We start from the raw sequence: 24,800 nt of genomic DNA on the forward strand, positions 1-24,800 counted from the left end.
GAATTGTGGAGGCCACGACGCCATGGAGATGGAAGAGAAGGACACCTCGGTAACAAGTAAGCGATGGCGCCGATATGGAGAGAGAAAAATGGAGGCCGCAAGACCACGATCGAGAGAGAAAGAGCCAAGCAGGAAGACCAGATGCAAGCGTTCACGCACTAAGGCTAAGGAACGAACGCTCACTTTTAGTCCCGTTCAAAGAAAAGAAAATAATAATTAAAGAAACAGAGAACAATATAAAATGGATGCTGGGAAATTTGCGGTGTGGAGGGAGGGAGAGAAACCGCCCTCGTGGAGCAAAATCCGACCGGTTAGCAAACCGAACCCCATTTGAACCAGCGGAGGCCACCGCGGCGCGACGAGGGAGGACACCTCGCCCACCACACGCAAAGCCAGCCAGCGTCGGGCGCGAGGGAGACGGGGAGGGATCGATCGATCGACCGACCCGGCCGGCGTCGATGGCGAGCTCGCTGGCCCGCCTGGGGGCGGCGCTGCCCCGCGCGCGCCCGCTCGCCGCCGCGGCGGCGGTGGCGGCGGCGCGGACCCCGCCGCGGGGAGCGCGGTGGGACCCCGCCGCCCCACGCCCCGCCTCGCTGTACGGTGAGCGAGCCTGCCTCCCGCCCCCCCGCTTCGCTGTATCGATTCGAGCCGTGTCTGAACTTTGAATTGAACTGCAGCTCGCAGGTGCCAGGCTCACTCGGACGTGAAGGCGCCCCCTGCATCGGAGTCCAAGGATGCGGGGACCTCGTCCCAGGGCTGGAGGATCAAGATGCTCTACGATGGTGAATGCCCGCTCTGTATGCGTGAGGTGTGTCACATCATCCACCCATGGTTTCTGGGACTTGCTTATTATGTTCAGCAATTGCATACTCAGAGTGCGCTCAAGCCTATGAAGCAGCTTTAATAACGGCAAATATTCAGCAATTGCATGTTCAGAGTACTACATGTTCAAACAGTGCCATAACTGGATGCTGAAATTGATGACTGTATGATAGGCCATATGAATCCATGAGAATGAACTTAATGTTAGGCGATGCTGGTAAATGGTGCTGAGTCGGCAAGCTGATTTTGCCGTTGGCTCAGTCACGGAAACAGAATATCCTGTGTCTATTTCATATCCAGGGCACTTCTCAACTATCTATCTTCTTAAAGTCTAATATAGTGATATGCTTTTTGTATCATTTCTTTTCCATACCATTGTATTGAATCCATTACTTATTATATTCAGCAATTGCATATTCAGAGTGCGTTCAAAACCTATGATGCAGCTTAACAAGGACACATATTTGTACATGTTCAACCACTGCCATAACTGAATGCTTTGAATTGATGACTGTATGATATGTCATATGAATGCATGAGAATGGACTAATGTTGGGTGATGCTGGTAAATGGCTCTGAGTCTGCAAGCTCATTTTGCCTTGGCTCAGTCGCAGAAACAAAATATCCTGTGTCTATTTCATATCCTATGGCACTTCTCAACTGTCTGTTTTTTTTTAAAGTCTAATGTAGTGACATGTTGTTTCTATCATTCTTTTTCCATACCATTGTATTGTATTCCTTTTCCAGTTTAGATTATTTGATGCTCAATCAACTGCGAAGAATATTTCCAAGATGATAAATGAGATCTCATTGTTTCCAGGATTCTGAACCATCTGATCATGTGGATGAACTTCGTTGATTTGAATTAGTCCCAACAACATGGGTGTTTCCTATGAATTCTTGACTGTCATCATCATATACTACTCGTGTCATGCTTAGTTTGTTTCCTTGGAATTTCTCATCAGCATAAAACTGTCTTTAGGAGACACTTGGCTTTTACTCCAGAGTTCCCCGCCATGAACTTAAGTCTGTAATACTTTAGGACCCTGTCACATGGGTTCGACATGCTACGAACTCTATGCACATCACCATCTTATGAATAATGAAGTGTCTGATTCGCAATCATTTAATTCTGAATTTATTTTCTTCACTTGTCGGTGAATAAAACAGTACAGACTTACTGGTGATCCTGCAAGCTGCAGCAGCTAAGTTTGCTCTTACCAACTCTCATGTTTTGACAGGTAAACATGTTGAGGGAAAGGAACAAATCCTATGGAGCTATAAATTTTGTCGACATCAGCTCGAAGGATTACTCTCCGAAGGACAATCAGGATCTTGATTATGAAACTGTGCGTATTACCTTTTAGTACAGATTCTCATTTTGGTTTATTAGTTCCATGCTCGGTTTTCTGAAAAGAATGAAGTTGGTCATGTATACGATCTATTGCCTCAGTGTCCAAATTTCAGCCTGTTTGATTTTTTAAGGCTACTGATACAAGAGCATAAAAGATACCATTTCGTAGTTGTAGTGATACACACCCAAGAAACTGAATATCTATTTCCCCCCCTTGTAAACTTGTTTCTGGATATTCCAATGGCAGCCAGTTTTATATTCACAGTTTTTAGTAACTCGCAACTACTTATGTTTATAGTTAAAAATTGATGGCGGTGTTTTAGAACAGTATGCAATCATTTTACCTTTTAGACTGAAGGCCTACCTTTTTTCTCTCTAAATAAACTTATTTTCTGTTTCCAGGCGATGGGGAGGATACATGCCATTCTCTCAGATGGAACTATCGTCACAGATGTTGAGGTATGACCGTGTGAAATTCAGTGATTTGCATTCTCCCCTACTGAACCTTTTCTTTTCAAAAACAGAAGGTAGTAAGTTACTATAGGAAATATAATAGCTTGAATTTATTTGGAAGCAAATGAAAGGCAGAGTTAGACATGGTAGTGATTGAAGTAGTGAATGATATATAATGTCTCCCTATTACAAGAGCATCCACATCCCTTGGTAGCAAGGAGAAGCTAAAACCCTCAAACGGATGATTAGTCCAAGACGCGGAACAGAGTTATTAGTACTGTGATACAAGAGTAGTATTACACACAGGGCTTATCATCATCACATTATTATAGTAACTGTTTTGACCATGTGGCATTATCATATATTAAAGAAGTGTCTACCAGTCTGGAGTTAGTTTGAGCCTACAGTATAAGGGCATCTGCAACAGCTTGTATGTTCGATCGTTGGTAAAAGTGTCCACGTCAGCAGCCAACAGCACATCATACAAGCTCTTCAATGAGACGTATGTTAAAAATCCAGGCGGGTCCACTAAATGTTGAAGAAATGAACAGACTTGCCTCGGAGCTTGTGCATGGAGGGTTGCTTCAGGATCATACGATTTCATTCTCTCTCTTCTTTTATTACATGCCATGTCATCAAAACAGTCTATGTGGCAATTTTACCAACGATGACCATACAACCATTGGAGATGCCCTAACCACTCCGTACTAGTGCCAACTGCCAAGCTGACAAAGGTTGTAATACCAAGAGAAATAGGATGACCTTAGCAACATATGCAGAATTCATGTACATTTTGTGTATTCAACGGTTATTTATATGTTTTTGTAAGTAGTTACTAAAGTTACTATTGCAGGCATTCAGAAGGCTTTATGAGGAAGTTGGACTCGGATGGGTTTATGCAGTTACTAAATATGAGCCTGTAAGTGCACATTTCCAGAGTAAATCCAAGTATCAGCTTGTTTCGTTCATTTCAGAGAGTTGTCGTTCAGCTGCACGCTTTCTACTTGATGGAACATTCGCTATATTAAACTTTTTTAGATGGAATGCTAAATCAAATTGAAGAACTGAGGAATTCAAATTTTTGCTCTGATGTGATCAACTTCAGTTTTAAATTATCATGTTACTTGTAATCCCGATCTTAATTGCTCTGATGCCTTGCAGGTGGCTACCATAGCAAATGCAGTATATGGTGTATGGGCCAAATACCGTATGGAAGTTACAGGTTTGGCCACTAATAGTTCGCCACATCGATAACTCCAACTATGTTGTTTCTCCATTTATTCTTGTAGTCGGATTAAAACCATTTTAACGATTTGCACATTAATGAAGTATACTGGATGGTTTGAATGATGTGCCCATTTTTGTCGCTATGACAGGTCGACCTCCCCTGGAGGAAATTTTTGCGGCCCGAAGACAAGCGGTTAGTTGGTTTTATTTCCTCTTCTTGGAACTTCATATATGACCATGAATAACTTGAGCTCACGGACCCGTCTTTTCTTCTGGCAGGGTGAATGTAAAGATGATAAAGCATGCAAGATGTGAGCAGTGCTCTGCACGTCTTCACTTCTACACACTGTTAGATAGGCACACATACATATACAGTTAGTCTAATATTTGAAGGGTTGCGAGATTGACGACAGAGACGATGATGTTTTCTGTGTTGGGTAGTCAATAATTCCATAATCTTGCATGGATTCTATGAGCAAGATACACAACTTTAGCAAGTTAATTCCGGGATGCTGTCTTCAGTTCTGCACTGAGCTCGCTTGTTGCATCGTATCCTTCAGTGTCCACCTTCTCTGTTTCACTGTGTATGACCAGACTTGTTCTCTTGTGCAGCAAGATATTACAATACCATGTATTGGAAAGTGGAGTGAGTCACTTTCATACATATGTTTAGATATTACTCCCTCCATTCCTAAATATATGACGTTTTGGTAGTTCAGTCTGAACTACCAAAATGCTGAACTACCAAAACGTCATATATTTGGAATTGGAGGAAGTACATACATACATTAACTAGTCAAACGTTCAAATTATTCCGAGATTGATGATACAATGCTGTTCTGTTGTGGAAAGTTTTAATACATATCTGGTGCTTAATTTGCACTGCCAAAATAAGCAGCGTGATTATCTTTTTATACCAATCGTTTGAAGATTTAAAGGTCTTTTCACACACAACCCACACCTGCCCTGTTTTCATTTAAAAAACGAAGCCAAAGATATAACACATTTCAGTTCAGCCTGACAAGTTCTTTTTTCTGAAAGGAAAGCCAACTATATATTCTTTGAACTATGAAATCAAACCAAAATACACCCACATATAGTAGCCATTTGGTGAAGTATCTGGAAACCAGAATAAGTGAAGATACAACTTCACTTGAAAAGGACCATGACATATCCATCCACACACATCAATGAAACATGAACTCTTGTTTCTTTATTTGTCATGCCTCGAGCAGTTTTCATCCTTCAAATAGTTTTCCCAACATCTCCTCCCATACGTCAGGGCTGTTGCTTCCGCGGCTAACGTTTTCCGCAACCTCCGGATGCTCCTTCAGGTAGTCACGGTAACTTGTGATGACTAAGCTGGTGATAGTTCCCCGCATCAGATCTCTGAGCTGTGGGTTTGCAAGAGTATTTGACAAAAAACTACCACATAAGGGTTACCGTTCCACGGAACTACCACTTTAAAAAAAATGACTGGTAACTACCAAATTTTTTAAATTTTGTGACTAAAAACTACCACTTTTGAAAAATGGCCAGTTTAGACGATTTAAACACGTTTATTTTATGCGGGGCCCACCCGTCAGAGCTGATGTGGCGGCAAAGTCAACTCCATTTATTTTGACCGTTATGTTAACTGTTATTACAAGTGGGGCCCATCTGTCAGCATCAATCTTCTTCTTCCTCCTCCTCCTCTCTCTCCCACCGCTCCTTCCCGGCGCCCACCCACGCCTGGTCCGGCCGCATCTGGGCGCGCACCGGCTATGCGCCCGCCGGCAGGGCCAGGCAGCTCCGCTGTGCCACGGGCGGCTCCAGTGCGGGGGCCTCGGCGGCACGGTGCCCGCCACGCTGGTGCAGGTCTCCCTCCACCACGGCGGCGATGACTAGTCGTCCTACGGGGTGAGCGTGGTGGACGGCTTTAACGTGGGCCTGTCGTTGACCCCGCACGAGGGTCGCGGCAACTGCCCCGTCCTCGCCTGCCGTAAGGACCTGACACAGACCTGCCCCGGCGAGCTGCAGGTGCGCGCGGCGGCGGGCGGCAGCGTCGCCGCGTGCAAGAGCGGCTGCCTGGCGTTCGGCACTGACGAGCTGTGCTGCCGCAACGCGTACAACAGCCCGGCCGCCTGCCGCCCCTCCAAGTACTCGGACTTCTTCAAGAGTGAGTGCCCGCAGGCCTTCACCTACGCCCACGACAGCCCCTCCCTCACCCACCAGTGCTCCGTGCCGCGCGAGCTCAAGGTCATCTTCTGCCACTAGAGTTGAGTCCAGCGGTGCTCGAGCCGGCGGGACGCGCGCCGCCGCCGCCGTCCGTCGTCAGTGGGTGCACACAAGGTGTTTGAGGAAATGACAAAGAGAAAAAGAAGGAGGAGGAAGAAGAAGAGTGATGCTGACAGGTGGGCCCCACTTGTAATATGGTCAAAATAAACGAAATTGACTTTGCCGCCACGTCAGCCCTGATGTGTGGGTCCCGCATGTCATAACGTGTTTAAATCGTCTAAACTGGTCATTTTTTTTAAAAGTGGTAGTTTTTAATCACAAAATTAAATTTTTTTGGTAGTTATCGATCGCTTTTTAGAAAAGTGGTAGTTCTGTGGGACGGTAACCCCTAATGTGGTAGTTTTTTTGTCAAATACTCGGTCTGGAACCTTCCAGAACTTGTGGGCGTGGTACGTTTCATGAAATGCTGATTGGAATTGAGCCAGCGAAGAAGAGGCGTTGATCCAACGATGGAGTGGTCCGTGCAAATTCGATTTTGGTATGCAGGACGACACATGAGACCAGGAAGCATATATAGCTACACATGTACAGTTTTAAAAAGGATTAGTATGTTGGTGCATGCGTGCGTACCGGGTGTGATGACTTGTGTGTGTTCACTCGTGTGTTCGTGTGTACGCGACTTCGAGTTTTGGTGTGTGTGTTGTGTGTGTGCTCTGGTGTGTACTCCCGTCTGTGTGGGTGCTTTGCTTCTATAAAAATAATTTGATACTATGGCAAATAGAAAGAGTGCTAGAAAATAACTTATGTTCACAAAAAAATTATTTGCTTATGTCAAAATCATGTAAAGTTTATATTTGTACATCAATCGGTGTAAATAAAAAAAATACTCACTTTTAGACTTTCGTAATTCGCCAGAAAAAAAATACTAGTACGCATAGGAAAACACTAAAAAAAGTTCGCCATGAAAACTCATGGGTGTTTGTGAGACAAAATGTTTTCAATTTTGAATAACATAGCATATAGAAGTTCAGGGGAAAAATAAATACAAAAAGAAGCCGCCCTAAGGAAAAAAATACCCCACAAAATTCATTTATAAAAACACATAAAGTTCTACCTAGATAATACGTTTCTTATTTTCCCATTCGTAAATAGAAATGCGGAGGTTCAAAATAGAAAAAATGAGTAATCCGACATTCAAAAAAATTGAAATAAATAAATAGAAGTATGCTTCGAAAAATAATAAAAAAATAGTTTGTGCAAGTTTGGGATTTTAGAGACCAAAAGATTAGGAAGTTTAGAAAACACAAATGAAACTGTTAAAAAATCAAACATGTCGTAGTTGGCCATAAAAAAACCAGGGGCATCCTATCACGAATGTTTTTCAATAAAGAAAGCAATTCAACGGTTATGAAAAATCAAATAATTCCATTACTAAAAAACAAGAAGTTCAAATAAAGTAAATAAATTTTCCCGTTTATAAAAAACTAGAAGTTTGAATTAAAATAACAGAGCGGTTCAATGATTACTAAAAAACTCGGATTTTTAACCGCTAGTAAAGAATAAACCAAGAAGTTCAAATTTGAAAAATGAAGCAGTGAAAAATAATATAAAAAGGATTTTCCCCGTTTCTAAAAAAACATGGAAGTTCAAATTGAAATAACCAAGCGGTTCGATACTAGGAAAGGGATTTCTTAGTTTTTAAAAATATAAAAAGGATTTTCCCCGTTTCTAAAAAAACCTAGAACTTCAAATATAAAAATGAGTGATTGCTGTTTATAAAAAAATAGGATTTTTCCGTTACTAAAAGAAATAAAACAAGGAAGTCCAAAGTAAAAAAACGAGTAGTTCGATGTTTAATTTTTTTTCAGATTTTCCTCATATTAAAGAATGAAAACAAGAAGTTCAAATTTTAAAAATACAGCAGTTCAAAACTCATAAAAAATGATTTTCATCGTTTCTAAATAAAAATACTCTGGAAGTACAAATTTATATAATGGACCGATTCAATATTTATTACAAAATTAGGATTTTTTTTACTAAAATAAAAGCAAGAAGTCTAGATTACAAAAAGAAGAGTAGTTCAATATTTATAAAAAAGATAGTTTTTCCTTGTTTGATGTATGCGAAATAAAGTCAAGAAGTTCAAATTAAAATAATAGATGTAGTTGGATGTATACAAAAAACCAAAATTCTTTCCGTTTCTAGGAGAAATAAATGTATGAAATTCATTTTTCAAATGTTTGATGCTTATTTAAAAACCATACATTTTCTTAGAATAAAACTAAGAAGTTCAAATTAAAATAATAGAGAAGTTCAAAGGTTATAAAAAACTCAGATTTTTTCTTGTTACTAAAGAATAAAATGAAGAGTTCAAATTAATATAAAAGGAACAACTAAAAAAATGTTTAAAATAGATTTTCCCCGTTTTTTAGAAACTAGAAGTTCAAACTAAAATAACTAGGTGGTTCGATGTTTATTAAAAAAAATCTAGGATTTTACCGTTATTAAAAAACTCAGATATCCATGTTATTAAATAATGAACCATGAAGTTCAAATTGGGAAAAACAGTCGAATTCAAGGTTTATTTAAAAATCAAAAACTATTCTTTACTAATAAAAGAAAAAAATGAAGTTCAAATTAAATTAACACAAAAGTTCGGAGATTATTAAAACCTAGGATTTACATGTTCAAAAAACAACAAAAAAAAACCTTTTTTAAAACAACTCATAAACGAAAAAAATATCTTGCTAGAAGTTCAAGTGCTCGGCCAGACAAAGTTAAAAAATTCTTATGAGAGAGGTTCACCGTGTATTTAGATGTTCATAACACATAGAAAGATTTTGTTTTTGGTGTTTTAAAATAATTTTCTCAATCCATTAAAAATTTGAGACAAAATGCTCTACAAGAAAAAAGTTCCTCCTATTCAACAAATTTTCAAAGGGTATATCGTACGCTCTTTTCAAAAATAATGGTTAAAAACAAATTGGTGTATGTTTGGAAACAAAAGTTTAAGCGTACTAGAAAAGTTTCGTCTTTTCAGCAGGTTTCTAAAGGTATATCATTTGTGCAACTCCGACGCACCGGTGAGGAATTACGAACAAAACGACGTGACAAAAGTTTAAAGTGAAAATAACGAGAAGTTTAGCTACTACACGGAAAGCGTTTCAGAAGAGATTAAAAGAATGCAATACTAAAAGCATAAAAATTTGTTGCAAGAAGTTCACATGCTCCTCCCTGCATAGTTCAAAATTTATAGTGCGAGAAGCCCGTCGTTCATTTACATGTGAAAAAAAGGCAGCAATGACGTTCTTTTGCCATTTTTAAAACTGCTCGCAAAATGGCAACACATTTGCAACTGTCTACAAAAAAAGTTGTTCCTATTCATAAGCTTTCCAACCGTACATTATATGCTACATTCCGATAAACGGTTTAAAAGTTTCATATATACCGTTAAAAACACCTTTTTACGTATTAAAAAAAATCTCTTGAATCGACGTGAATATGAAAAAAAATGATCAACACAAAGAAATTGCGCGTTTTCAACCGCTTTCCATCAGTATATCATTTGCTCAATTCCGGTAAGTGGTTGAGGAGTTACAAAAAAAAAGAACACATGGAAGATAGAGTGAAGTTCAAACAGACATGCCTCAGAAGTTCAAATTCTTCACGCAGTGCATTTCCGAGGAATTTGTTTTCGCAACGAAGGCAGAATGCATGATATTGCCATTTTCAAAATTACTTAAAAAGTCTAGAAATCAGAGAAAACTTTCTATATGAAAAAGTTTTGCATTTTTCATAGCTTTCGAATAGCATATTATATGCCCCGTTCTGACAAAGTTTGCAAAACATACGGTCAGGAAATGTTTTTATCCGTTTTTAAATTTGTCATAAAACTATAAAGAATCGGGAGAAACATTCTGTATATAAAATTTTCCCATTTGTTCAAGCTTTCCAAGGCCATATCATTTGCTGCATTTCGACAAACCATTTGAAAAATAACCCAAAAAACAAACTCGGAGGAACTTCGACCGTTTTCTAAATTACTTTTAAACCGTTCAAATTTGGAACAAACTTTCTGTATGAAAAAGAATCACATTATCATAAGCTTCCAACGCCGTATCATTTGGATCAGTCCGATTAGTTGTTTGGTAATTACGGCAAATAAACCAACTTGGCTATTCGGTTTGAAAAATTCCGCCATTTTTTAAATTGCTCGTTAACCATTGTGAATTTAGGAAATCTTTTTATATGTGGAATGAGCAGATTTGCAGCAGCTTTCCAGCGCCGTATTATTTGCCTCATTCTGGTAAAAGGTTTATAAATGGGCTTGAAAATACGATTCACATTTTTGTATGAAGAAAAATGTTTTGTAAAACTGCTCTTAAACCGTGTAGATTTTGACAAAAAATTAACTTAGGTTGTGATCTATGTGTCCATAGCTTTCCAACGCTATATCGCAAGACCCATTTGGACAATGTGTTCGGAAGTTCAACCTGTCAGTGAAGTTCAACTAGTACTGCTGCGACGGGTTGACTAGTTATCAGAATATTATTCTCATCCGGTGATCAGAATTGTGTGTGTATATATATAGTACACTAAATAACACCCCATACATTGTTGCAGGAATTGATTACTATATACTTTGATGGAGTTGGAACATGAATATTTGATTATTGTAGAGACATAAAATATTTACGGAATATAAGGAATGTAAGAGCTTTCACATGCAGCGATGCATAGGTTATGGTAGATCTTCTCTCATGCATGGTAATATATTGAGGTGGCCCTTTCCCATGGATGATTGCATGATGAGGTGAGATAGTGGCGGCGCCAGGAATTGGCCAAGTCCTAGGCCGACCCAGGCAGCCTTCTTCTACTGTAGCATACTGTAGCACTGTAGCCACGGTAAAATACTATAATCAACGAAGCAGCAAGCCCTCACGCCCCAGGCCTGGGGCCTGTCTTCGCCGCTGGTAGTGAAGATCACTCTCTTATGCATACCAATGGAGTTGGAGCATGAATATTTGATTATTGTAGAGACGTAAAATATTTACCGAATACAAGGAGCGCAAGAGCTTTCACGTGCACAGATGCATGTTATGGTGGATCTTTTTTCCATGCATGATTGTAGTATATTAAGGTGACCCATTTCCATGCATGCATGGTTGCATGATGAGGTGTCATAGTTGAATATTAAAATAAATCAAAGTAGTGGGGATCGCTCTCTTATCTGTATAGTAGATAAGGGGCAGCTGTCTGAAGTACAAGACACGTAATACAGGGTTTAAACATAATTGATCCCTACATCCTTATCTCTATCTTTAAACCCAATGTGTCTCCTAACAATGAAACTGGGTTGGGAATACAATTTGACAAATAAAAGATACAACATGCAAGATCAATCAGTTCTCAACCACTGGATATACTCCTTGCCGCATGAAAATACCCAACGCACCTCCCTTGTAGCCAACGTGCCTGCGGATCCTCCCAAACCCACCCTCGCCCCAGTCTGGTCCCCACGAGTTTTTGAATCGCCAATATTTTACGTCATTGGAGTCGGTGCCGTAACCAACAATGAGCACAGAATGCAACGTGGCTGGCTTGACAACTTTATAATCCAAGATGCCTTCTTTGTAGTACCTATCCATATCATCGGGACATTGCAAAGAGACAACCACGGGCTGCTTAGCCACTGCTTTCTCTAGGGCACCCTCGGTTGGATTGACAAATTGAAACCCTGATATTCTTACTGCTGTTGCTGTTTTGTTTCGCTCGCAACCCAATTTACTCCCCCGAGCCTTGTACGGGTAGGAGGATTCGCTCGAGACTCCGTTGTCTTGCATATACCTGAAGGCCTTTTTTGCTTGGCCGCCATTACACCCAGAGCTCTTTGTGTCAGTCAATGAGCTCTTGTACAGACAATGACACTGAGTGGAAGGTATTCAGGTAATGCGGAGCTTCGACTGAGGCTGCAGCAGCCATCGCCCAACAGCTGCCTGAGACAAATGCACGAGTTAGTAGAGTTGGTGCAAGCTGTAGCGTGAAGGGATGGATGCGCCAAAAATATAGATATATAGTACTTCCTTTGTCTCAATATAAGTGTCTTTGATTTAAAATTGTACTAAATCAAAGAGACTTACTTTGAGACAGAGGGAGTTAGTTGTACTAAATCAAAGACATTTATTTTGAGCGAAGGGAGTATACGATAACTATGCATGTTAGTTGTGCGCATTCTAGAAATAAACTACGATCGGAGCTTAAACAAGCGGCAGCCCGCTTCGTCCTATGAAGCTCATCAATTTGTTTGAAATTTGCTCACCACTTGCCTAAAATTAACACTACATTTGTACTATTACTATTGTATTATCCGTTAGGCTGCGTACGTGGCTAAGCTCAGGACACTCACCACAACCGTTTTGTTTCCTCACAACGGGGGAGACAGCACCAGCCTCGACCCAGTCAACCTCAGCGACCCAGTGATCCGACGGGACAACATTAGCTTTGAGCCAGTTGATCTCCGAGGGGAGGCTCTTCATGTACCAAAATGCAGCACCAGCGGTAGACCATCCAGCTATTGCCGTAGCATGGGGTTTGAGGGAGCTGCTGCGAGAAAAGCCAAAGCGGTGGCCAGCAGTAGCTGCTGCACCATCCCCGAGGTGCGCCTGCTGAGACTGCAATTCGATGATGAACACACACAAAAAAGAAGAAGAAGACGGGATTCAATTTCATCCAACAGACCAACAAAAACGCACGATCAGCGAGAGCGAATTAGACGAGAGGGCGTACGTACGTGTAGGTGTCTCAGGAGCCTGCTAGCTCCGGCCTGCCTCGACAGCGACCTAGCCGCCGCGGCATGGCTGCGCAGCAGGATCCTCCCCACGGCGCCCAATGCCGGACGAAACATGTCTGGCTGCCGGTCTCTCCGTCGACCATGGATCCAATGAATATAGATGAGGAAGCAGGGCCAACGGAGCTGGAATTGGAGTAGGAATCTAACTCGTGCTGAGTCGACCCGCCGTGGATGAATAGGAGTCTCAAGGCCGTAGGCTTTATTTTCTCTCCACCGCGCGCTGGAGCGGCCGCCTCCGACGACGCACCCTCAGTCCGGCACGGCTGCATGCTGCCTGGAACGAACCACTGCCGCTTCACTTCCCCTCGTCTGTCTTTCCGGACAGCCTTCGTCGTCAGGTAGCAAGGACCACGGCTACGGCCGCAACTTACAGTTACAGCCAACCTCCACCTCCGAAACGGCGCCGCCTCGTTAGCATGCATGTGACCAGTGGTCGAGCCGGCTAGATCACGGCGGTGAATCAGATTCGCCATCGGCTGCTTGAACGAGGGCGGCATGGGGCTGCCATAGGGCTTGCCACATTTGAGGAAGGCAAAGTAAGAGGACGGCACTGGAGTGGACTGCTGGAGCGTCCGGAAATTGGAATTTTGACAGTGCCGGCGACTTTCCTTCCGTCAATAGCGACGACCTTCACCGGAGCATTCGGTGACGATTGGCTCTTGTCGCAGCTCGACCCCCCTGCTTGTGTGACATCTTACGTATGACCATGCTACGCCTGTATCTGATGGTGTGAAAAGCCGCGGCGGCAACCCATGATGATTCGATTTGGTGATGCTATACTTGAGTAGCCGGTCTCAAGCTCCGGGGTGAAAATCCTATATCTGACCTTAGTTTGTTATATCTCGCAATAGCGGTGTTTTGTGCGTAAAGGCCAAACGGAGACCGAGCTTCATGGAGGCCTTTATTTGAAAACTTCAAACTTCAAACTTTTTAGTTTTAAAAAATTATGAAAATAAATACACATATACCTAGATACATAATGTACATGTGTGCAAATTTTTAGGTCGAAATACAATAAAATGTGAGCTACACAAAAAAGACAAATCTGGGACTTTTTAGCATATGTATTGTTCATCTTTAAAGTTCATGATTTTTTTGTGCAGCTTGCAATTCAAGGTATTTCATCCTGAATATTTTCACATATACACTTTACATCCTGGCATACATGTGTATTTTTTTTCAGATTTTTTTAAACTGAAATTTATGAATTTTGGATTTTTCAAAATAAAGGGTTCCATGGAGCTCGGTGGCCAAAATGCCCTACTATATTTTGTGTCGTTACCTCGTTGAAAGCATTGCTCAGACCTGATCTTTAGGGTGAAAACTGATGATCCGGCCTTTAATGGTTGAATCCGACAACGATGACGTTTCAGTGTTGTTCCCTACTTGAAGGGGTTGCTACCGGGGAAGTTTTCTCCTTGTCTTTGTGATGTCAAGATACGGTGGCTGGTACTTCACCGATTTCAATCTAGGCTTAGTTTCAATATTGTATTAATTTGCTCTCCGCAGACGAATAAAGCTTTGTACCTGGTTGCACGCACAACTAGTATCTTAGCCTTTGCTGCAGAATCTACCCCACCTCCCAGTTCGCATGTGGATGGTCTCTCTGTGGATTGAGGTCAAGTGACATGCCGTGGGCATGTCACCATTGAACAGTCCCGCAACATGCCTCCATCTCTAGATCGTCCAATCGAGAATCGATGGACAGACCAGTATGAACATCACCATGCTATAGTGATGTGTCTACAGTGTTTTGTTGCTACAATACTAAATCTGGGCTGTCCATCCTTGATCCAACGGGCATGTTACAACATAACATGCTATGGGCATGTCACTGGCTCTCTGCATGCCTATATTCTCTTTCTTTGGAGCGTCTTGTATATGCTATGGGCATGTCTATCCTTTGGAGCGTCTTATATTATATGAGTCTTTGCTTATTTTGCTTTTTAATTTATGTCATCTATCCTTGCTGGACACACTTATTTGAGAGAGTCAAAATTATGCTATGATTTGTTAGAATTACTCTATGTGCTTCACTTAAAAAAAATTGAGCTATGGAATTGCTCTAGTGCTTCACTTATATCTTTTTGAGCACGGTGTGCTTTAATATTTTTGGAGAAATACTCTCATGCTTCACTTAGATTTATTTGAGAGTTAGTAAATTTTTGGAGAAATACTCTCATGCTTCACTTAGCTTAATTTGAGAGTTAGTAAAATTTTGAAGAAATTCTCTCATGCTTCACTTACATTAATTTGAGAGATGAAAATTTTTATGTTCATATTCTTCACTTAAATTTGTTTGAGCCTATCAAAAGCAACTGCAACATATGAAATTAGTCCCAAAGTGATAGATATTGAAGAGGAATATAATAAAACTTTCATGAAGATCATTGGACAAAATAAACTTGATTCCTTGTAATAGTTTTGATATATGATGATAGTAATATGCGTGTCATGTTGATTAGTAATTATGCTTTAGTAAGAATATTGGTGTTAAGGTTTGTGATTCCCTATGCAAGCACAAAAGTCAATAGTTGTGCAATGAAATTACATCCTAGTTGTGGTGCATTATTCGGTGTTAGTTATGCTCAATGCTCGCTTATGTGAATTTTCGTTTCTTGGTTGGATGCTTCTCAATCTATTTGCTAGCCTTCATTTGTACTAACTAGAATACTACTTGTGCATCCAAAATCCTTAAACTCAGTTTTGCCATATGAGTCCACCATACCTACCTATATGCGGTATTTCCATGCCATTCTAAGTAAATTTGTATGTGCCATCTCTAATTTTCAAAATGAATTTCCTTTTTGCGTGCTCGTACCACTCATGAAGTGACAGGGGGTGGCTAATATTTTCCACGCTAAATGTGTTATTTTTAAGATGAGTGTTTATTCACTTGTCATTGCACGAGAGTACAGCGGTAATAGGGATGCCCAGTCCCGAAATGAAAAAGAAATTTACTTTATGTTGTCAAATAATAAATTTCTTGAAAAGTGTTGGTATGGACGGTACCCATGGATACGGCTAACTGTGGAGTGTGAAAGTATGGTGGAAAAAGGAATAAACTTTATTTTATATTTGGGAACCACCTGTGATATATCTAGCATGGAGAGTGTTGGGAATTACTCAGTCATTTTCGTTGATGGGAAAAGCATGCCTCTCAAAATATTTTTATCTCTCAATTTAAGATTTGAGCCGTGGCACCTCTACAAATCTATGCTTCCCTCTGCGAAGGGCCTATCTATTTAGTTTTATACTATTTTTATTTTTACTTGAGTCTCCATCTTCTCTTATAAAACACCAACTAGGGAGCACTATAATCATACTTGAGCATTGGATGTAGCTAATATACGAGTGCGTTTCGTGAATGGATCAATCGTTGAGCATGATGGACTAGGGATAACTTTTTTTAGTGTTGATATTTTAAAAGATATGGTTGCTTGTTGATATGCTTGAGTATTGAAGTCTTCATGTCAAATATAGACTATTTCTTTAAACCATCTAAAAGCACAAATATCCATGATACAAAAGAAAAAAATATATGTGATGAACATGTTAGGCAGCATTCCGCATAAAAAATTCTGTTTTTATCATTTACCCACTCGAGGGCGAGTAGGAATTGTCTTGGGGATGGTGATACGTCTTCAACGTATCTTGGATGTTTTATATTTATTTTATAGCAACTTTATATCATTTTTTGGGACTAACCTATTGACATAGTGCTCAGTGCCAGTTGTTGTTTTTTGCTTGTTTTTTTACTTCACAGAATATCCCTATCAAACGGATCCCAAACGCAACGAAACTATTTGGAGATTTTTTTCTGCCCAGAAGTCAACTTGGGAGCCAAGGAAGTGTATGAGGAAGGCCCGTGGGGACCACGATACAGCAGGGCACGCCCAGGAGCCCAGACGCGCCCTGATGTATCATGGGTCCCACGGAGCTTTGATGCACTGCCTCTCAGCTCTATAAATACCCAAATATTTCAGAAACCCTAGGGGAGTCGACGAAAAACAATTCCAGCCGCCGCAAGTTCTAGAACCACGAGATCCAATCTAGGGTGTTCTGGGTTGTTTGTGGGCCTAGTCATGTGGTGTTGCTTCGCTGGTTAGTTCTTCATGGCGGCCACAAGAAACACGCATGTCTGCAAACAAAACCACACACCCAATAGCAGCTAACAACCGAAACAAAATGTGTCAGTACAATAATAATCCACCAAAAGAAAAAAGCCAACCACCACTACAAAAGTTCCTCGGAAGACCAAAGCATGCAACGCGGCCAGCCCAAAACAACAAGCTAAAGGGCAAAAATGCTAACTGTCGGTGCAGTGAACAATGGGTGTTCATACCTCTGACCACGCACTGGCAAGCTGTGGCCTCTGTGCTGGGAAAGACATGGCAGGGGATGTGTCAAGTGTGTCAACCCCGAAGCACTCAAGACAGGTGGATTAATGCCGTGAAGAAAGGCAAATCCTAAGCGGCGCCCACTGCGCCCGTTTTAGCTGTTTTCACTAACGGGCGCATACCCCCCTCAGCGACTTGGGCTCGGCCCATCTACGTTCTTTCTTTTGCTTTTATCCGCAAAAAAAGCAAACGCGTGGCTGGGAATCGTACCGTCAACCTCATCTTACTATGTATGCCGCAATAACCAACCGACCAACCACACCAGGTATGTTCGTTTATGTCTTCTTCATTCTTTTTCTTTTTTCCTTTTTCCTGTTCATTTTCTCATTTGTTGGAACGGTTTTGTTCTTTTTTCCTTTTTTATTTTCCTTTGTTAAATGCTTGTACTCTTTTTTCAAAATCTGATGAACGTTTTCAAATTTGTGAACTATTTTTCAAAATCGATGAACTCTTTTTCAAAACCGATGAATTTTTTTTCAAAATCAAGGAACTCCTTTTCCAAATTGATGAATTTTTTTTCCAAATCGATGAACTCTTTTCAAAATCGATGAACTCCTTTTCCAAATTGATGAACTTTTTTTTCCAAATTGATGAACTCTTTTCAAAATCGATGAATTCTTTTTCCAAATCGATGAACTTTTTTTCCAAATCGATGAACTTTTTTTCAAAATCGATGAACTCTTTTCAAATCCTATGACCTTTTTTTCAAAACTGATGAACTTTTTTTCAATTCGATGAACTCTTTTCAAAATTGATGTACCCTTTTTCTTTTTGAAATTTTTTGAACCCATGAACTTTTTTGTATTCGTGCCTTTTATTTTAATACGCGTTTTTATAAAAAATCGGTGAACTTTGAATTTTTTTTACATGAAAAAACACATTTTTCCATAATAGTTTTGAAATAATTCACGAATCAAAGTGCTACAGTAAATAATATAACCGTGCAATTCATTACGCTGCCTCATATTCTTTGAAAAGTTCGCCCTAAATTGGTCGCTACAACATAGTTGCTGTGTTGGTTTGCCATGGTTGTACGTTTTAATCGCAGCGCCAGTTCGATCCTCCATAGCGCTACTTTTTTGTGTTATTTTATCGAGCTGCCTGCGAGCTAGCGAATGGAGATTTGCTGGGCCGGCCCAAGTAGCACCACCTTCGAGCGCCAGTAATCGAAACCGGCGCTGAGAGCGCCGGTTAGGAGCTCCCGTGAAGAAAACCTCCAGGCAGGTCATCCAGAAGTACTATAATCCATCTCAGGACCCAAGGCCTGATCAATGCCAGGGTTACGGGGAAGCAAGTTTTTCGGGGAACGGACTCCCCATGCTGCCGGCAAGCTCAAGACTGGGAAAGCCACAAGCCTTCGGCCCTCTACCCTCACCTAATTGTCAACAACCTGTTGACAGGTGGTGAGCGCGCAGAGATTTCCTGACAAGTGCAAGGCGAGCAGGTAGAAGTTGTCGGGCCGCATGGAGGATCACCGCATGAAGATTACCTTTATTGGCACCCGTCCACGCGCATGTCATGGTAATAAAAGGTAGTTGGGCCGGCGGTTCAGGTGGAGCAGATCCTCTTCCCGGCATCAAGCACAACAAGACACCTAATGGCGTATTTAATGCTTTTGTCCTAAGCCGCCAGAGTTAGGTACGATAGCACTGTAACTATCGTCGGCATGTAATTATCTTTATGCCACTATTGAGCTCTAAAAGGGGCCTGCCTTGGTCCCATAAAATTTCATACACCAACACTAACACATTATAGAAGTACGGCGCAATGAAGCGTGCATTCCCTCTATTTTTGATAGAAATCAAATAAAATTGGAGTCTAGCGACGCAATCCACAAATTTTGGTGGTATCATTCATCCAATCAAAGAAAATATGAATTTAAATAATTCAAAAAACATTTTGATGCTAAGAGAACAATATAATATTACACATGTCTAGGAAAATATGTGTTTGCCACTAGTTTGTGGGTACTAGTGTGATTAAAAGTCATTGTCAAAATCTTATATGAGATAGATAGATAGATCCAACTAATGAAGGTTGCATACACTCTGTGTATCAGTAAGTCATACTACCTCCATTCCCTTATACAAGGCCACTTCATTTTTTGTGTCAAGCTTTGACTTATAATTTTGGTCAACAAACTATGGATTATATGTCATAAAAAATATATCATCACGAAGTTCTTTGAAATGCTTTTTGTGGCATATAACTCACTTTTTGTTGGTAAAATTAATGGTCAAAGTTAGATATATAAATATGAAGTGGCCTTGTATAAGGGAATGAAGGGAGTAGTATTATTACTAGAGGGTAACGTGCGCTTTGCCATGTTGTTCTTCGGTTTAGAATTAATTCTATATTCTGCAAATGGTTATTATGGCAATTCAAATTTCGTGCATATCACAGGGACGATCAAGCAAACGCAGCCCCCGCGGGTGCTATTGGGTTGCCCATGTAGGCCGGTCCTTTCAGTTTTAGGAATGTTTCATTTCTTTTTTCCTTTTTCTTTTGTCTTTACTGGCTTTCTTCATGTTTTATTTTCCTATTTTTTCATTTTGCTTTTTTAAGTTGATGAATATTTTCAAATTTATGAATAATGTTTTATAATTTAGGAAATATTTTATACTCTTGAACAATTTTCAAAGTTCATAAATGATTTCTTCAAAATTGTGAACATTTTTTCAAAATATACAAATATTTTTCATATCCTTGAATACTTTTAAATCCTCAAATAATTTAAAATTTTCGACCCTTAAATTTTTTGCAAACAAATATAGAACTCATGAAGATATTTTTAGAATTCATGACTATGTTACTGATATTGGTGGAGAATTTTAAATTTGCAAACATTTTTTAAATTAACAAATGTTGTGAAATATGTATGAACATTTTTAAAGTTCACACAAAAACTTGAATGTTTTTTTTGAAAAATGTGTTAATAGAAGGCTCCGATAGTGTCATGCGGACCCATGACTCAACCAGACCCTTACAGGCAGGGTCCACTTCGAGGAAATTTTTTTGGAGCTCTCATAGGCCTTCATTCCTAGGGACTTAGTAAACTTTTTTCATATTCATGAATAATTTTTAAATTTATCAATACTGTTTAAATTCGCGAATGTTTTTAAAATTTTGTGAATAACTTTGGAAGTTCACAAAAGTATTCTAAATGTTTTCTTTTTTTAATATTTTATTAGAATCTCGGCTTTGATATTGTCATGCAGCGCTCGCGACCCAACCAGACCCTTACAAGCGGGGTCCACTTCAAGAAAAACTTTGGAGCTCTCCCTGGTCTATAATCTTTGGGAGCTTGGTAATTTTACTTCACGTGGGGTTGTTTTGTTGGTTAGTTCTTCATGGAGGCAACAGGAAACACACACCTTTGCAAACAAAACCGCACACCCAGCGGCAACTAACAACCAAAGCAAAATGTGTCAGCCCACTATAGAGACACACTATCCCAACTGCCCCCATGAACGGCCCATAGTAGTTGTACTGAACGGAAATAAAAATAAGCCAACTCCCCCCACAAAAATTCCAGGCAAAACCAAATTAACGCGGGTAGCCCAAAACAAGAAGCTAAAAAAAAAAATGCTAACCCACTATAGAAGTACGACGAAACGCAGCATGCATTCTCTCTAGTTTTGATAGAATCCAGTGAAATTGGAGTCTAGCTATGCAATCCACAAATTTTAGTGTTATCATTCATTCAATCAAAGAATATATGAATTTAAATAATTCGAAAAAATAATTTTGATGCTAAGAGGAAAATATAATATTACACTTGTCTAGGAAAAAAGTTTTTGCCACTAGTTTGTGTGTGCTAGTCTGATTAAAACTCATTGACGTTATATGAGATAGATAGATCCAACTAATGATGGATGTGTACACCATGCGTGTCTGAGCAAGCCATAGTATTATTACTACAGGGTAACACATGCTTTGCCGTGCCGTTCTTCGGTTTGGAATTAATTATATTTTTCTAGTATGGCAATTCACATTTCGTGCCTATCATGGAGATGGTTGAGCAAAAGCGGACCCTCGTGGGTGCTATTGAATTGTCCATGTAGGCCGATGCTTCCGGTTTTGCGAAGGTTTACTTTATGTTTTTTATTTTCTTTCGTCTCTATTGGTTCTTTTTCATGTTTTATTTCCTGTCCATTTTTATATTTATTTTATTTTGTCCTTTATAATTCATGAATATTTTCAGATTTATGAATAATATCTTGAAGTTTAGGAACCTAAATTAAAATCTTGAGCATTTTCTAAAATTCATAAATAGCTTTCTTTTCAATTTTTAAAATTTTATAAAAACATTCCATGGAGATTTTTTACATTGGTGAATAGTTTTTAAATCTTGGAACATTTTATAAAATTCATGACTATTTAAAAAAATCTTGATCATTTTCTAGAATTCATGAATATTTTACTGGTATTGGTGAAGAATTTTTAAATTTACGTTTTTTTTAATTCACAAATGATTTTTAAAATTGTGAAGATTTTTGGAAGTTCATCAAAGAATAAATTTCTGAAAGTTTTGATTTTTTTGGAAAAATCTTTTAATAGAATGACAGTTTTATCATGCGGGACCCATGACACAACCAGATCCTTACTGGCGGGATCCACTTCCAGGAAGTAAACTTTGGAGCTCTCTTGTGATTCTATTCCTGGGAATCTTAGTAATTGCTTTTCATATTCATGTAGAATTTTCAAATTTATGGACATTGTTTAAATTCACAAATGTTTTTAAAACTTTGTGAGCAACTTTGGAAGTTCACAAAAAAACTAAAATTTATAAATGTTTTGAATTTATAAAAATATTTTAATAGCATGTTGGCTTCGATATTGTCAAGCTGGACTGCCGACCCAACTAGAACCTTACAAGCGAGGTCTAGTTCAAGGAAAAATCTTTGGAGCTCTCCTAGGTCTATAGTCTTAGGAATCTCAGTAATTATTAGGATTCTTTGAGTGGGATCATCCATTTCATTCAGTGTTATAACAATAGTAGTAGTAGAGTGAATTCTAGTTTCTTCCTCTCAGTATTTTGGTATTTTTGACAAAAAATATCTAATTGAAAAAAAGCCATTCAGATTACCCCATTTAACGAAAGTGCACCCCATTTAGCTGGAGTTTTGCTAGCGCTGCCTATTTAGAAATCTACCATGTGAGTCCCAACCAACAGGTACACGTGGCACGCGGCACACGACATTTTTCTTCAGATTTATTTTTCCCAAGACCGAGCCGGTAGCCGAAAATAGCTTTTTTCTCATGGATGTGAGGTGTATGTGCACACCGCTTCATCTTGATGAATTTCTTCTTCACGTTGCAACCTCATTCTTCTTCAATGTTGGGTTCCCTCATAGTTATACTACTAGGGTGGCCTAAAAACAGGTAATACTACTAGGGAAGAGCTGAGCAAAGCAAATTAAGAGAGCAGGCGAAGATTATCAAGCACGGTAGGTGGCCGGAGCCGGCCACCGAGAGATACGCACGAGTTTTTTCTCGATCGGAAAGAGCTGCACTGCTGCAGCATTGCCGCGCGTTAGCGACAAATCTGGGCTGATCATCTTCTTTGGACTTTGGCCCTGCAGCCGCTCTCTCCGCCGCACCATCAAATCATTTGGTCCACTTCTTCCCGTCGCCATCAAGCTCTTTGGATTGGTTATCCCGCGCGCGTGATGTAAAAGTCAGGGAGGAGGGCTTCGGTCGGCTCCGGGGTCCGGGCATGGAAAATCACGACTTTCCAGTTTCGTTGTGGCTCGCTCGTCCCACAAGTTGCCAATAATTCTTAGTGTTCTGTCGTTCCTCTCATTATGCACAATGCGCCTTTAGAGCATCTGACAGCCGGACTTGGCAAATCCGCCTCCCTGTACCCTGTACGCCCTTATATCTTGTGTCCGGCATTCACATATCTCAAATCTATGCATGTCCACCATACACGTTAATGTCGCATGTAAATAACAAATATTGGCACCAAAAATATATAGGTATTATATAAAATTTATTTTAAGTGCACAACTCAAACATTAGCTCTTTTTAGTTTTCATTGTGGATCCACATATGCTTCCTAAGATTATTGAGTAGCTGAGCGTGCACCTGATGATCTTGAAGATTCTGATGCATCTGCAGAAAGTTCATAAGCTGAGCTGCATCTTGATCTTCCGGGATTTCAATTTGTCCTCCAGGTGCTTCAAAATCATTGGTTTGGTCTACACCATCACCCTCATCCTCAACAATCATATTGTGCAAAATAACACAACATGTCATGAGCTGCAACAAAGTTTCCGATTCTCACATCATTGCAGCTCCACGAACAATTTCCCAGTGAGCTTGAAGCACTCCAAATGCCCTCTCCACATCCTTTCTAGTTGCTTCCTGTATTGTTACAAAGTGGCTTTGTTTGTTGCCTTGTGGTTCGAATATGGTCTTCAGAAACACCGCCCACTGAGGATAGATGCCATCGGCAAGATAGTATCTCATGATGTACTCACGGCCGTTGCCAGTGTGGTTGCACGACAGTTATTCCCCATTGTAAAGCCTCCTGAACACCGGAGATCGTTAAAGCATGTTGATATCGTTGTGAGATCCCGACATTCCAAAAAAAGCATGTTAGATCCATAAGTCATGTGATGCCACCACTTCTAGTATGATGGTGGCCTCTTTGGTGTGACCTTGATACATTTCCCGCAAACCTTTGGGGTATTTCTTCCATTGCCAATGCATGCAATCGATTGATCCGAGCATTCCTGAAAACCCTCTAGTCTCTCCAATAGCCAACAACCTTTCTGTGTCCTGCGCATTTGGTTCTCTGAGATACTCTGCTCCTAACGCCTGCACCATGGCGCAGGCAATTTTGACATTAGTCTTCAGGCATGTGCTCTCACCCATCCTGACCATTTCACCAACGACATCTGCGGCAGTACCAAGTGCAAGCATCCTCATAGCAGCAGTGCACTTCTGCTTAGCAGAGAAAGAAAGTTGGCCGCAACAATCCCTTTTGAACTTAACGTAGTCATCGTGTGCCTCCACTCCCGCCACAATGCACAAGAACAATGGTTTCCGCATGTGGAAACGGCGACGAAACCATGTATCATCTGGGAAATTTGGGTTCGGAGCAATGTAGTCCTTCTGCAATAGCCGTGCTTCGGACACCCTATCCCGATTGACCACTCTTCTCCCTTTGATTGAGCCCTTGAAGTTGAGAATATGCTCCACCTGTCGGTCCATTTCCTCTTGCATGCCCATGAGCATGACCATGTCCACTTCTTCGTCCGAATCAGAGGAATCAAAGAACTCATCTCGAATCATTTGATCAAGCTCCGTCGGTCAATACTCCTCGTCCGACGAAGCACCGGAATTCACCGATTTCCCTAATAAAATCATTGAAAATCCGGCCAGGCAATGTGTCAAACACATATAGCGCAATGAGGAGCCAGAGAGTTGCCGGACGTACCACGGTGGCGTCCGGGCCGACGACGCCGTC

The 24,800-nt window shown here is 40.4% G+C and overlaps 3 protein-coding genes and 1 pseudogene across 3 annotated transcripts; 2 read left to right on the forward strand and 2 right to left on the reverse strand.

Annotated features, from left to right (window-relative positions):
* The first annotated feature begins 286 nt into the window (after nucleotides 1–286).
* On the forward strand, nucleotides 287–4,497 carry LOC109753585 (uncharacterized protein At5g50100, chloroplastic). The gene is made up of 8 exons (XM_020312509.3): nucleotides 287–600; nucleotides 678–808; nucleotides 2,064–2,171; nucleotides 2,579–2,635; nucleotides 3,483–3,548; nucleotides 3,791–3,851; nucleotides 4,006–4,049; nucleotides 4,136–4,497. Exons 1-8 carry the CDS (start codon nucleotides 459–461, stop codon nucleotides 4,169–4,171), a joined length of 645 nt encoding a protein of 214 aa, XP_020168098.1. The 5' UTR covers nucleotides 287–458; the 3' UTR covers nucleotides 4,172–4,497.
* Nucleotides 4,498–5,178: 681 nt separating this feature from the next.
* LOC109753612 (osmotin-like protein) lies at nucleotides 5,179–6,112 on the forward strand (annotated as a pseudogene).
* A 5,363-nt stretch (nucleotides 6,113–11,475) lies between these two features.
* On the reverse strand, nucleotides 11,476–13,420 carry LOC109753611 (zingipain-2-like). Its single transcript, XM_073509319.1, has 3 exons — nucleotides 13,295–13,420; nucleotides 12,457–12,744; nucleotides 11,476–12,000 (listed from the first exon to the last, which is right to left on the reverse strand). The coding sequence occupies exons 1-3, from the start codon at nucleotides 13,418–13,420 to the stop codon at nucleotides 11,476–11,478; spliced, it is 939 nt and encodes a 312-aa protein (XP_073365420.1).
* Nucleotides 13,421–23,926: 10,506 nt separating this feature from the next.
* Nucleotides 23,927–24,574, reverse strand: LOC109753610 (uncharacterized). Its single transcript, XM_020312527.1, has one exon. It carries the CDS (start codon nucleotides 24,572–24,574, stop codon nucleotides 23,927–23,929), a length of 648 nt encoding a protein of 215 aa, XP_020168116.1.
* Nucleotides 24,575–24,800: the final 226 nt, after the last annotated feature.

This window comes from Aegilops tauschii, chromosome 2 (assembly GCF_002575655.3).
Source record: "Aegilops tauschii subsp. strangulata cultivar AL8/78 chromosome 2, Aet v6.0, whole genome shotgun sequence".
Lineage (NCBI taxonomy): Eukaryota > Viridiplantae > Streptophyta > Magnoliopsida > Poales > Poaceae > Aegilops > Aegilops tauschii.